This window comes from Paroedura picta, chromosome 1 (genome assembly GCF_049243985.1).
Source record: "Paroedura picta isolate Pp20150507F chromosome 1, Ppicta_v3.0, whole genome shotgun sequence".
In the NCBI taxonomy this organism is placed as follows: domain Eukaryota; kingdom Metazoa; phylum Chordata; class Lepidosauria; order Squamata; family Gekkonidae; genus Paroedura; species Paroedura picta.
The window spans coordinates 26,988,205-27,001,241 of NC_135369.1; the positions used below are offsets into that span (position 1 = coordinate 26,988,205).

Sequence of the window (13,037 nt, forward strand, 5' to 3'; positions counted from 1 at the left end):
GCCTAAATGCTTATTATCCTTTTTATTTAAAAAAAAACAGGGGTGACCTAAACTGTGTACAGTTCTATGAAAAGGGCTTTAGACTGCCTTTGGGAGAAGGAGAACACTGATGCTACGGGGGGGGGGGGGCACAGCTATGTAGTAGAGCAGGGGTAGTCAAACTGCGGCCCTCCAGATGTCCATGGACGACAGCATTTGCTGGCAGGGGCTCATGGGAATTGTAGTCCATGGACATCTGGAGGGCCGCAGTTTGACTACCCCTGTAGCAGAGCATCTGCTTTTATTTGCAGAAGACTCCAGGTTCAATCAAGGGCAACTCCAGTTAAAGACCTCAGGAAACAGACAACAGCAGAGCTCTTCTTTTGCTCGAGGCTGAGCAGAGCAGCTACCAGGGTCTCACTTGGTATAAAGTGGCTTCATACGCTCATCTGACCAACATCAGATCTACATGGGCTGTTTATTCCCAGCCGCTGCGTCTGGTCACGTCTCTGGTTGGTACTGCTGCCCAAGGAGGCTGCCTTGTTCTTCCTGCTCAAGCAGGGAAGAGAGACACCTCCCTCAAACCGCAGCCTGACTACTTAGGAACAGCTGCTTCTCCCCCGCGGCTGTGACCAGGATGGCTGTCTAGTCCCTGTAGTTCTGTCTGTAGCGAGCGTGAAGGGGAGGGCATGCCTCCCTGGGCAGGGCTTAATGCGGAGACATCTCAGCCTCTTTGGGGAACCCACTGTGCCACCTTGACAGGGTCCTCCTTTGCACATACAGGTATCCTTGCCCCACCACGTACAGGTATCCTTACCCCATGGCTGAGGCATGGGGGGGGGGGAGCTGGCTCCTTTATTTGCACACAACAGACAGGCACCTCCCTGGCCCCTGCCTTCTGCTTCCTCACTTGATGCCCATGGCAAGTGGCTGCCAGGCAGAGCTATAAATAGCCCAAGCGGCGTGCAAAGGGACCTGTTGCTAGGGAGACACAGCGGTGAGACAGCAAGGAAGAGCATGGACAGGCAAGGAAGCATGTCGGGAGGGGACGGTGGCGCAATGCTGCAATGAAATTCTGCCCTTGCCATGGGGCACTTCTGCGGTTGGTATCTCCCCCCCCCCCCATGCCGCCATGAACACAAATCCTTCTTCGGTGTGAATAGATCTACCTAATACCTGTGGCAGGTTCCTTCACATGAGGGAGGAATAATCACATGAGTTGTCAATGGGGAGGGAAATGCTGCTCACATCCCAGTGGGGGATCCCTCAGTTTTTTTCTGCGGCGGTTTCTACAAGGAGGGGCTGCGGGTTCTTCACCAGCTGCCCGAATCTCACTGTCCCCTGCATCCTTATTTCGACATGGCTGTTTCGCCTCCCCGCACCCTTTGCCAGGCAGGGATCCAGCTGCTTCTGCTCCTCCTGACCCCACCACCAACCCTTCCTTGCAGCAAAACTAGGGCCAGCCTGACTACACAGCTCTGTGTTGTGGCAGCCAAGGTGCTGGCCTTGGATCAGGATGCCCCGAGTCTAAACTGGTTACCGATAACCATTGCAAGGGGGAGAGAAAAATCCATATGGCCAGTTGTTGCTTCTGGCCAGGACAACAATTGTGACAGACCGGCAAGCACACCAGTTGAGTAATGCATGAGGCTCACTATTTTCAGAGACCGCCCCCCCCCCCTGCTCCCTAGCAGCAGTGCAGCAATGGATGCCAGCACTGGCACTGCAAGGGACACCATGCACCCACTTGTGTTGCAGGCTGTCAGTGATCACTGCAGCTCCACAGCACACTCATGCTGTGTGTGTCTGTCCAGTTTTGCTACTGCAGGAGCCCCACCAAGAGGCACAGCATGCCCATTAAGAGTGTACAGCACCACTTAAATTTGTGCCTGGATGGGACCAAGGACGGTGCCAAGTACAACTGGCCAGTAAGCTGAACCAGAGAAGTATCAGCTGACAAAACAGATGGCAGAATAACAAACCATTTCTTATCGTTATCAGCCCTGTATAGTCGTCTTTAGGGATTCACAGAAGGATAAACAATTTATAAGTAGGGTTGTCAACCATTTAAAGATTTTTTTAAAAAAATCAATTAACTAGCCAGCTTTTAAATGATTAATCAATCCATTCAATTTAAACATATTTACAAACGGCAAAAACTCAAGGAAATGGCCTTTCTGAGGATCCTACAGGAAGAGGGCAGCTTTCACCACACTTCAGAATACGGCATCGTTGTCCTTACAGTACCCCACCAAAGCCAAAGTCTACCCAAACAATGACCGAGACTCCTGTGTTGTACAAGTCCCAATTTGAAAGAGATGTTCAGTATGTAAATGTCATCTCAATGTATCAGATCGAAGGACGTTCAGCTTCTGTAAAGGATAGCGAGATGCTTCCACAAATCCAATAAGCAGGGCATATAAGCCAGTGGTCCCCAACCTTTTTTAGGCTGGGGACCGGCAGGGCATTGGGCCGCGCCCGCAGGGACCGCGCCCGCGCGGGCCACGCCCACGCTTCGGGCCGCGCCCGCGGATCGGGCCGCGCCCGGCCGCGCCCGCCGGCCGCACCCGCGAGCCGCGCCCGGCCGCGCCCGCGGATCGGGCCACACCCGCGGGCCGCGCCCGTGGATCGGGCCGCGCCGGCGCGGCCTGCACGGGCGCGGCCCGGCCCTGATTCCTTCTCCCCGCCCTCCCGCAGTAAGTAGCTTCCCGGGCCGCAAGCTTGCGGCCTGGGAAGTTTTTTACTGCGGGGGTGGGGGGAGCGGGGAGAGGGAGCCGCGGCCCGGCGCCATGGCCTTTGCGGCCCGGCGCCGGGCCGCGGCCCGCAGGTTGGGGACCACTGATATAAGCAACAGCCAGTCCATCTGTCTTCCATCAACTGGTACCCAGAGGTATAATGCCGCTGAGCATGGAGGCTCCACTGAGTTATTATCACAGTCATCAGTAAACCTTTCTAATACTTTCTGTAAGGCTACCTGAACTAAAAGCTTTCAAAACATCTTGCTTTGTTGAACTCTGTAATCAGAAGCATACAAAGCCACGTTACACTGAGTCAGACTCACTGGTCTTTCTGCTCTGGTATAGCCAGATTTGTTTTCCAGGGTTAGCAAGGAGAGAGAGTGAAGACTTTTCTAACTGCACTATCTAGGAAACGAACCTGGGACATTCTGCCTGCACAACTGGCACCATGCCACTAGCTGTGGTTCTTCCCAATGACACGGTAACCTGCTACTTTTGGATATAAACAGGAAGGGCCACTCTTGTATCTCGAATCAAATCTGTCCCAGTGAAAGGAAGAGTACCCTTTTCCAAAATCCTGAGAAGAATCTTTTTCTGCTCAGAGGGCCAGCGAACTGGGTGGGTGGGAAGGAGCCAAGGTGGCTAATTTTAATCTACCATTAAGCCTTCAACAGCTGAACACACCAACTCAACTCATTTATTAAAGGCTGCAATTCCCCTAAGTTTTATTATCTGAAGCAGCAGAACACAATAAAGGCCACAGAAATCAGCTTCCTAAAAAGCTTGTCTTTCACTGAAAGGGGGGAAAAAACAAGTTTCTAGACCTTATGGCTCCCAAGATGTTTTCGTAAGTAACTAGCCACTGCCTGGTGACATCCTGGATGCCAATAAACCTGTGAGATAAAATTTAGAGAGGCTGAGGCCCCAAGGTCCTTTATAATCCTCTGCCTGTCCCCAATTGCAAGAGAAATTATGCAAAACAGTAAAAATGGTAGTATAAATTATGCAAAACAAACTAGTATATGAATGTTAATTTGTATGATTTATGCACATTGCAGAATGAAATAGCTGTCCTGTAGCAGAATGCAGAGTGCATCCAGCCCTGGTTAAATCTCTTCCTAAAGTTGCAATGTTGCAATGAGGAATCTGTCTTGCTAAATATAGATGCAATTTGGGTGGGAGTTTGGGCGAGGGGGAAGGTCTACAGGAGGCATAACACAGGCACAACCAGTGACATCAAAATGCTCAGATTGCCAAGTATCCTATGAGCATTTGTGCCATGGAAAGAGAATCTTGGAAGAAATCAAGTGTGGGTCTGAGTACATGAAAGAGAGAGGGGGGAGAAGAGGGAAAGCGAGAACGAAAGAGAGGCTGGTGGGGAAGGGCAAAGTTTTCATGCATGCCCAGGTCAGAGGCCTTGTAAGCAACAGGTTACCTCCATACCCACCCCAATGGTTTCCAAAAATCACATAATACAGAAGCAAAGCAGATATATGGTTGTGCTTGAGTGTATGCAGGTGTGCATGAGCAAGTACAACTCTATGGCAGCGGGCACACACATGGGAGGGTGTGAATGCATGTTTGTGTGTGTGCGCATCCACACGCCCAGCACACAAGCCCCGGTATGAAGGCCACATGAGAGACAAGCCTCCCCCCAAAACCCCAAAGGTGTGCCACGAACCTTGTCAAGCTGAGCTGCCGGTGGGTTATCAGTCTGTGGGAGAAAGGTAAAGGAGAGGAGGGAGTTAGCACACACAGAGCCACAGCAAACGGGCAACTCAGACTCCGTCCACCACCTGTCCTGGGCCAGGTGCAGCAGGGCAAATTTGGGGAGTAGGGAAGGAGGGCGTGGCTGTTCAAGGAAGAGAGCCCTGAGCCAATCCATCTAAGATGGGGGGTAACCTGGCATGGCACCACAGACCACAAATCCTGACCATTGTCCTCCCATCAAAAGGCTCCCTGCAGCTGGCCAAGACCAGCTCAAGGACAAAAGCTTCTCACTATGCAGTCAGAAGGTAACCTGTGGCTTCAAGGCATTCAGAAGCCTCAACTCTGGACCATGCTCCAAGTGGTCTCAGGAACACTTCTCCATCCCCAAATGCTGCACAGCAGGTCATTTCATTCAGAGCACAACAAGATCACCTTAGGAGAGTCTTCTTTTGACTCAATGCTCTGTCTAAATTTGTCCTGACCAAATACCGCCAAGTCATATAGTCACAACAATAACTGGGAGCAGAGAGGGCAACCATGTACTAACCACAGAGAGAGTATTTTGGTACAGAGCTAATATCTGTCACTACATCTTCATGAACAATTGCTGGAATCTAATTTTCTTCCTGCGTTGCTTATTGGTAGACCTACCCTTCCTGCAATGTACTTGGAGTGTTTCAAGTCATCTACAGCACAGCGTGTGCAGAGGGGAGAGAGGATTTAATTCTTCAGCACTGCTCACCTGCATGAGCTGAGCATGCCCCACCACCCCACAGGTGTGCAAAGTCAAGGAAAAGGAGATTTATTTGCAAAGATGTATGAATAACCAGACATGCACGCAATCAGAGTTTAATCTGTTAAACTATCAAGGCAGAGCAGTGGGGAAGACAATGCTGGAGGTGAAAGTCAGATTGATACAAGGCCGGACTAGTATTAAAGTTCCTGCTGCGGAGAAAAAAGGACTGTGTGAGCTTGGTCAAATCAGTGGGTTGGACCCCACAGAAGATTTCTGTGTTCCGCAGACCTGGCAGAAGCGGAAGTACAAAAAGTACAAAAATTAGTCCTCACTGTCCACTTGTGCTACAAGGAAGTGACTATCCCCCACTGTATACTCCACGTGTGCAAGACACAGCACGAGATGTTTATTCTGATGCTATTACAAACGCAAATTAAAACCATGCAAACAGTCTGTTGTGTTATTTCATTGGTCCATACGCACAGTGCAGTTTGATTAAAAATTATATTGAAGCCTGTGTGGCTGCAGCGCTTGTGGTATTCCTTGCACAAATGAAACTGCATTTAGTACATATCCCTCTCTGCTCAGGCATCACTGGATGCAACCCACTGTGTCTTAGCTTCGTTTGAAGGCTAAGATGGGATGATCTGTTGACTGCTGCCAGAGCACCTTGGAGGAAGGAAACGGCTCACAAACGACAAAATGAAACAAACAGGAGCTGCAAAGCACTTTCCCCATCAATCAAAGTAACCAGGCCCATAGCTCTTTCGCAACACTCTTTTTAATGTTTTCAGAGGGCACATCCCGACTGGAGATTAGGACAACAAAGATTAGCAGTCCTTGCTAGGCTCAATCACATGAAAAGACAAGCAAGTACAGAAGATGGGTGACAAAACAGAAGAAAAGGTTGTGTTTGCAAGATGCAGGGAAGAAACTGAGGGGAGAGAAAAATCAAAGAGTCACGTGATCAGTGCTTTAACAGATTTAGGTTGGGGAAAAACTGCTAACTGCTGGAAAAATTTAAAGTGTGTAGCAGTCTTCTGCAAAAAGAATTCTAAGAACCGAGCCACAGTTATGCTGTGCCGCAGAATACAGTTTTGTCTGGTGTTTCTGAAGTCACATCCTGGGGTCATGAAGCATTTCTCCCGCTTCAAAAGAGACTTATATTTTTCAGAATTATCAATGGGATGTTTACCTTTCGGTGCCATTATATTCTGGCCCCTCCATATGATGTCGCCTACATGCAGTGTCTGGGCAGTAAACGGCCGGCTACGTCCTCCATTTTAAAGTGCTATTTGGTGAACTGCAAAAAGTGGATTCACCAAGCTAGTTAATGGAGAGCGACCAGCAGGCAACCAGAGGAGGGAAGTTAGGGAGGCTAAGCTGCGCAAAAGGTGCCTGCCTCGTCCAGCCCTTGCTCCCCTCCCTCTCCCAGGGATGGGAACATCTTTTTTAAAATATTTGAACTCCTGGAGCAACAAATAGGTGGACAAGCATGCAAGCAATGCCAGAAAGAATTTTTCCCAAATGTTGTAGCACAAAGCATACCTCTCTAAAGCCCCCCCCAAAAAAAAACTGGGAACAAGATTAATTTTTAAAATCTACAAGACCTGTGATTCAAGAGGGGGTAGTGCTCAAAAAGCACTATGCATAGGTATAGCAATGGAGAAGTATACATTAAAAAAATTAGTGGGCATTGCGGGATCTTTAAAGCTTGAAGAAAGGGGACTGACAGCCTGGCATGATTGACAGGCGGAAGAGAGTCGCATATAAACTGCATTGCTCTCTTCCGCCATTTCAAGCAGGCGATGTGGAGGTTGAGAAGCATGAAAAGGCGGCAGAGAAGAGCAAGACAGGAAAAAGGTGAGGAGGGGATGGAAGGCGTGATTATATTTAGCGTTACACCATTTGGCTGGCGTAAAGCTATTTTTACAGATGTGCGGAAATGCCCTCAGTTTAACTGCTCCTGAGAATAAATGCTCAGGGAATTATAGTAATTGTACAGAAAAGGAAGCATAGCTTCCCCACAGCAATGGCTAAGCAAGTTCAAGTGGGACAGGAAAAATTGATTAATTGATTAATTGATTAATTTCTACTGGTCCTTAACGGACACTTTCAAGGCTAATCCTTTGGAGGCACCTAAATTCTGAATTGCAGGAAGCTATAAACTGACAATATACCACAGAATTTCTCTGAGATCTGCCACCCTGAAAGGACACCTGTAAGCTCCCCCCCTTATTAAGGACTAAAAGCAATGTCAAGATAACAAGATGGGGTTTAGATAAGGAGAACGGTGCTGTTTTAACCTCCCTCCCCCAGCCAATCCCTATATGAAACATCTACTCCTGCCTGATATTAGCATTAAAAAATGCACAGGACATTTGAATGTATGTTCTTGTCCACAGTCAAGTCTTCAGTTTGCCCCATGGGCATGTGCCTGAAATGCTATATTAATGCTATCTCCAAACTTACAACCATAACAATCTGGATTCTGAGAACAGATTAAATTACACTTTAGTTGCATCCCGTTGGATTTCAAAATCTCCCTCTGGATTCCCCCCCCCCCCCTTTGACATGACTGGGAAAATACACCAACTGTGAAGGCAGAGGGGGGTGAAGCTGGGAGGAAGAGAGAAATATTGTGTCTTGTGCCGAATGCAAACATTTCATCATCAGCCTAGAAATCCCTTCCAAACTTGTTCCCAGAATTCTAAATGTTTAACAGACACTGCTCACAGCCTTCAGTTTTTCCTTGAGCAACACACTTTATTTTACATTTTCTAAATATAAAGGTAAAGGTATCCCCTGTGCAAGCACTGAGTCATGTCTGACCTTTGGGGTGACGCCCTATAGCATTTTCTTGGCAGACTCAATACAGGGTGGTTTGCCATTCCCTTCCCGTCATTACCATTGACCCCCCCCAGCAAGCTGGGTACTCATTTTACCGACCTCGGAAGGATGGAAGGCTGAGTCAACCTTGAGCTGGCTGCTGGGATCGAACTCCCAGCCTCATGGTCAGAGCTTCAGACAGCATGTCGGCTGCCTTGTCACCCTGCGCCACAAGAGGCTCATATACAACAATATAAAAAGAGAACTTCGAAAATTTGATCCTTACCCAGTATTTTGAAAGACTGACAGTGCTTTGAGTTTGTGTTCCACAGTTTACCCTGGAATGCTACATTCGTGTAAGTAACCTCAGCCAGCCAAAGAGTCCCTTTATAAAACCTCATGCTCAGCTCAAACACACCTTGCCCTCAGTGTCCCTAATGTCAACAGAAAAAAGCCAGCTCTTCTCTCAAGTATGCTGTGGAATCCTGCAGCACTTCGTAAAACTGCCTTTAGTCCCTTCCACATCCCTCAAACAACAGCAACCCATAAGGCCTTTCTGGCCTCCACTGGGAATTCAGCAGATTCACCCCCAGAATGTGTGGGGTCTAGACCAGGGGTAGTCAAACTGCGGCCCTCCAGATGTCCATGGACTACAATTCCCAGAAGCCCCTGCCAGCGAATGCTGGCAGGGGCTTCTGGGAATTGAAGTCCATGGACATCTGGAGGGCCGCAGTTTGACTAACCCTGGTCTAGACATTGAGGCGAAACAGTAAACAAGCAAAGCAAAATGGAAGTGAGGAGCAAAATGCCAGCATAGGAGGATGAGCACAAGTGAGGCAAGGGTGTGAAGAGCTGGACCGATGGCTACTGTGCAAAGACTGGAGCTGTTCACTCCCCTGGATATCAGATATTAGAAGGCAACCAAGGCAGAAGCTAAGGTGCTCATTTACTTCACCGCGAATGGCTCCGTGTCAGATTTGGCAGACAGGCAGCTCCAGCAGCCAAAGCACAAAGAGCATGGAGGGTGGCTCTGGGAGAGGGTGGCTCAGCCACAAATCAGCCACTCTCAGATTCAGTGTCCCTGTCCGCAGAATGGAAGGCATTAGAGATCAGGTTTGGAAACTGCTTGATCACACTGCCGAGTATGGGAATCCCTTTCGTATGGCCAGGATGGGGTGCAGATAGCACAGGCATTAACCAATTCTATGCAAAGGGAAGGTCTGTAGCCTATAGGAAAAGATGGAAACCTGCAAATATCTTGTCCTTTCACATAATTCCTTCTCTCAGGAAAGGCAGCACATGGTACTGAAACTTCAACCCTGAAAATCAGAAAACTGGCTAAACTACTCCCTTTCCCCAAAACAAACAACCAAGGCTGGAAACTTGCCTTTACATAGCACTGTTTCTAGTTCCCCTCCAGTGAAAACAAGACACCGCATGTAAGGAAGAGGGCAAACTGATGCCATTAAGAAATGAAGCAAAAGCCCCCTGAGTGTTCCCTGAACGTTTTCTGTGATCCTAGCAACATGCCCAGTTGTCCAAAAGGGAAACATAAGAATCTGCTACTGTTCTGAGTAATTGACATAATTGACAATGTTCTTCCTCTTCCTCTGCAGCCTGCTTAGGCCAGCACTCCATCCATACTGCAGCAGAGTGTTCCTGCCCTGACTTCCAACCAAGATCCAGTAGAAGCATTCATCTACCTTTACTCAAGAATCCAGCAGCAGACTTAGCCTTTCCCCACTACAGTCCTGAAGAAGCTTCGCCACATCCTTGTTCTTACCTCTGAACACAATCTCTGCTGCGCCAAATGCTTCAGCAATGTTCCAATTGTCTGCTACTGGGCAGAATCAGCCTACAGAAGCCCTATCTGTGTTATGCGTATGCACAGGGGTATACTGATTTAATTGTCATGGCTTCCCCAACAGAATCCTAGGAATTGCAGTTCTGGCGAGATGCAGAAAATTCCCCATGCTTGAGACAGCTGGCCAAAATGACAATTCCCAGCATGCACTGTGAAACAGGGACGAATGCTAAGCCAGTTTTTTTCAAGTCTGTGCCCGAGTCTTCTGTTGAGCCTGGGTGGGCCATGGAGATGCTTGCCTTTCATAAAAAGCCACAGAAAATGTTTGCAAAAGACTGTTAGCAAGCCAAACCAACCATTCAAAGCCACCAGCTTAGATCTCCTCAGAAAGGACTGGAAGGCTTAGCAGGGAGATGCAAGAGCCTTCCTGCGGACAATCCTGGGCAGAAGAATCAGCCAAGGCGGCAGCAGCGGGGACAGCTAAGGATTCACCTGAGCTCCCAAGGCCTGGAGGGAGCCAGGGTGGTCACCAGGGCCCACCCTGCCCAGGACTGCATGTGAGGGGCTCCCTCGCGGCCAATGCCGATGCGCTGCCTCACCTCCCTCTTCCACCTGGCCAACCACTCGTCCCGCTTTCTCTTGCTGATGTAGTACGGGTCCCCAGCCTGGAAGGTCAGACGCTGCATTGGCCTGGGGCGCAGGCTCGACTCACAACCCAGCCCTCCGCGGAGGCGGCCTCGGGATCCCTGCATGCAGCGACAGATGGAGGGAGAGAGAGAGAGAGAAAAATAGGGGAAAGTGAGGCATGGCTGGGAGATGGAGGTCAAAAGCAAAGCAGGTGCTAGCATTATACCTAGCGATGTACGGATTACTTCAGGGGTAGTCAACCTGTGGTCCTCCAGATGTCCATGGACTACAATTCCCATGAGCCCCTGCCAGCGAATGCTGGCAGGGGCTCATGGGAATTGTAGTCCATGGACATCTGGAGGACCACAGGTTGACTACCCCTGGATTACTTGACATTAGAAAGCCCCAACTTCCTGCATCATAGCGCGATTAAGCAAAAATCTGTACAATGGTTATACAAAAATTCACTTTTTTTAGCCTATGAGGGAGGATTATAATTAGAATGAATTTGCCATCCTTAGCCATGCAGAAGTTCCTGCCCTACCTTTCTCGGGCTCAGATTCTCCCAGACATTGCATTTGAGATTTCAGAATTCATACCAGAATTGTGTTTACAACAAACCACCACAAAACTCCAGAAACCAAGGAACCAACGAAACAATACACAGTCCTTGGGTCAAGTCTGCCAGTTATGTGTACTCTTAAATGTAAGCTTCAGAGTTCCCTGCTGGGAATTCAGTTCCCAGATGAAGAGGGCAGGGTTTAACATATCCCAGGTGCCAGGTTGCCATCACACCTAGACATCGCATTGTGACACTTGGTATTTTCCAGCAATGATTTTATTTTAGCATCTTTCACCAGGTCTCAATGGCAGGACAAAGCTTTGGATCCAATGATTTTTCTACTGGTGAAAAAGGAAGTACGGGGTCTCCACCAACAAGGCTACGGTTCGGATCATGGAACTGCATGGGAAAAAGCCAGGTGGAATGGGGCTGTAATAAATAGGGGGACATTTGGAAGCACTGAGTAGAAAATGTGTCTGAATACAACCTAAAGCTTGTTTTAGAATATTTCGTTGAATGACAGAAAAATAAACGTGAATGAAGTTTTGTCATTACTTGTTCACATGTAAACTTTAAAACATTCATAGGTGGTGATAAATTTATTTCTTAAGATGTTCTCCATAGCGATTCCAGTCTTCAATTAAATGGCGCTTTTGAAAGCATTAATGAACCATGGGGAATTGGGGAGAAGTTATGTTGGGTCAAAGGTTAGTTTTTTATTGATGATGATAACCATCAGGGTTACTTCCATTTATATATATATATATATATATATATATATATATATATATATATATATATATATATATATTGCAGCATTTCAATAAAATTACAGGAACATGTGAAAAGGTCATGATTTTGCAGCAGCAATAATTAGACAATTGGGTTATTAAAATATGAGATCCTGAAGGATGAAAAAATTAGCCTGGTTCCAAAATTTTGGGCTGGCTCACAGAACCAATTAAAATTTGCCAAGGGCTTGCTGTTGGGTGCAGTTTGGATTGGGACTTCAGCATGCAAGGACAGGGTAGATGTGCATCCCCCTCCACAGTCTATTCCTCATATGAAAGCGCTGGAGCCCCCCATGCACGCACACATCTGTAGGGCAAACACCACTTGCCCCCAAGGTTGTTTCAGGTCAGGAAAATGGTGAGCAAAGAGGCTGGGGGAGACAGAATTCCCTTTTCTTCACACATCCTGGTTCTGATACAGGGAATCCAAGCATGTGGGAATTGAATTCTCAATGAGAAGTTCACAAGAGCAAGGACCCAGGAAAAAACCTCAAGTGCAGGGAAAAACCTCAAGGACCCTTTGGTGCTTAGATTGCTATGCTCTGAATCAGTTCCCACATTTCCATGCTAACAAAGCACGACTGTGGATGCAGGACTAGGGGCAATGCAGTAGGGCATGGAGCGGGTGTCACTGGGGGAGGCAGTTATGAGTTCCTTGCATGGTGCAGGCAATTGGACAAAATAACCTTTGTGATCCTTTCCAGCTCTTACATTTCTGTGATTCCAATTAAATAGTAGAATTCACCGACGATGGATGTATTTATTGATTTATTCACATCACTTAAATCCCATGTTTCCCCAACAAGGACCCAAAGCTTCCTTTGTTCTCCTTGCCTCCAGTTTTTCCTCACAACAACCCTGTGAGGTAGGTTAGTATGGGAGTGTGTGACTGGCACAAGGTTGCCCAGCGAGCTTCGAACCACGAGCCTCCCAAATCCAAAATTCTAACCACGATTCCACACTGGCTGTCATAGTGAAGGCTAAAAGGACAAATGGCTTTGAAACAGGAGTCAGACAAATTCATGGCTGCTAGCCATGTCAACTAAAGGGATCCTCAATGTCCAGAAAGAGTAAAATTTAGAATATTAGTGCTAGCAGGTGACATCACAGGAAGGCATTGGCTTTTATGCCTCTTTTCTGGCCCTCTAGAGCAGGGGTAGTCAACCTGTGGTCCTCCAGGTGTCCATGGACTACAATTCCCAGGAGCCCCTGCCAGCGTTTGCTGGCAGGGGCTCATGGGAATTGTAGTCCATGGACATCT

At 48.0% G+C, this 13,037-nt stretch overlaps 1 protein-coding gene across 3 annotated transcripts in view; it reads right to left on the bottom strand.

The window, feature by feature from the left end:
- DNMT3A (DNA methyltransferase 3 alpha) overlaps positions 1-13,037 on the bottom strand; it is a 112,409-nt gene that overhangs the window by 42,359 nt on the left and 57,013 nt on the right. For 2 of the 3 annotated variants that reach the window (XM_077330590.1, XM_077330571.1), the window contains 2 exons: positions 10,396-10,542; positions 4,399-4,431 (listed from right to left, as the gene is read on the bottom strand). In XM_077330590.1, coding sequence (XP_077186705.1) covers positions 4,399-4,431; positions 10,396-10,542 — 180 coding nt within the window. The remainder of the gene's footprint in view (positions 1-4,398; positions 4,432-10,395; positions 10,543-13,037) is intronic. The other variant, XM_077330581.1, reaches the window with a different exon arrangement.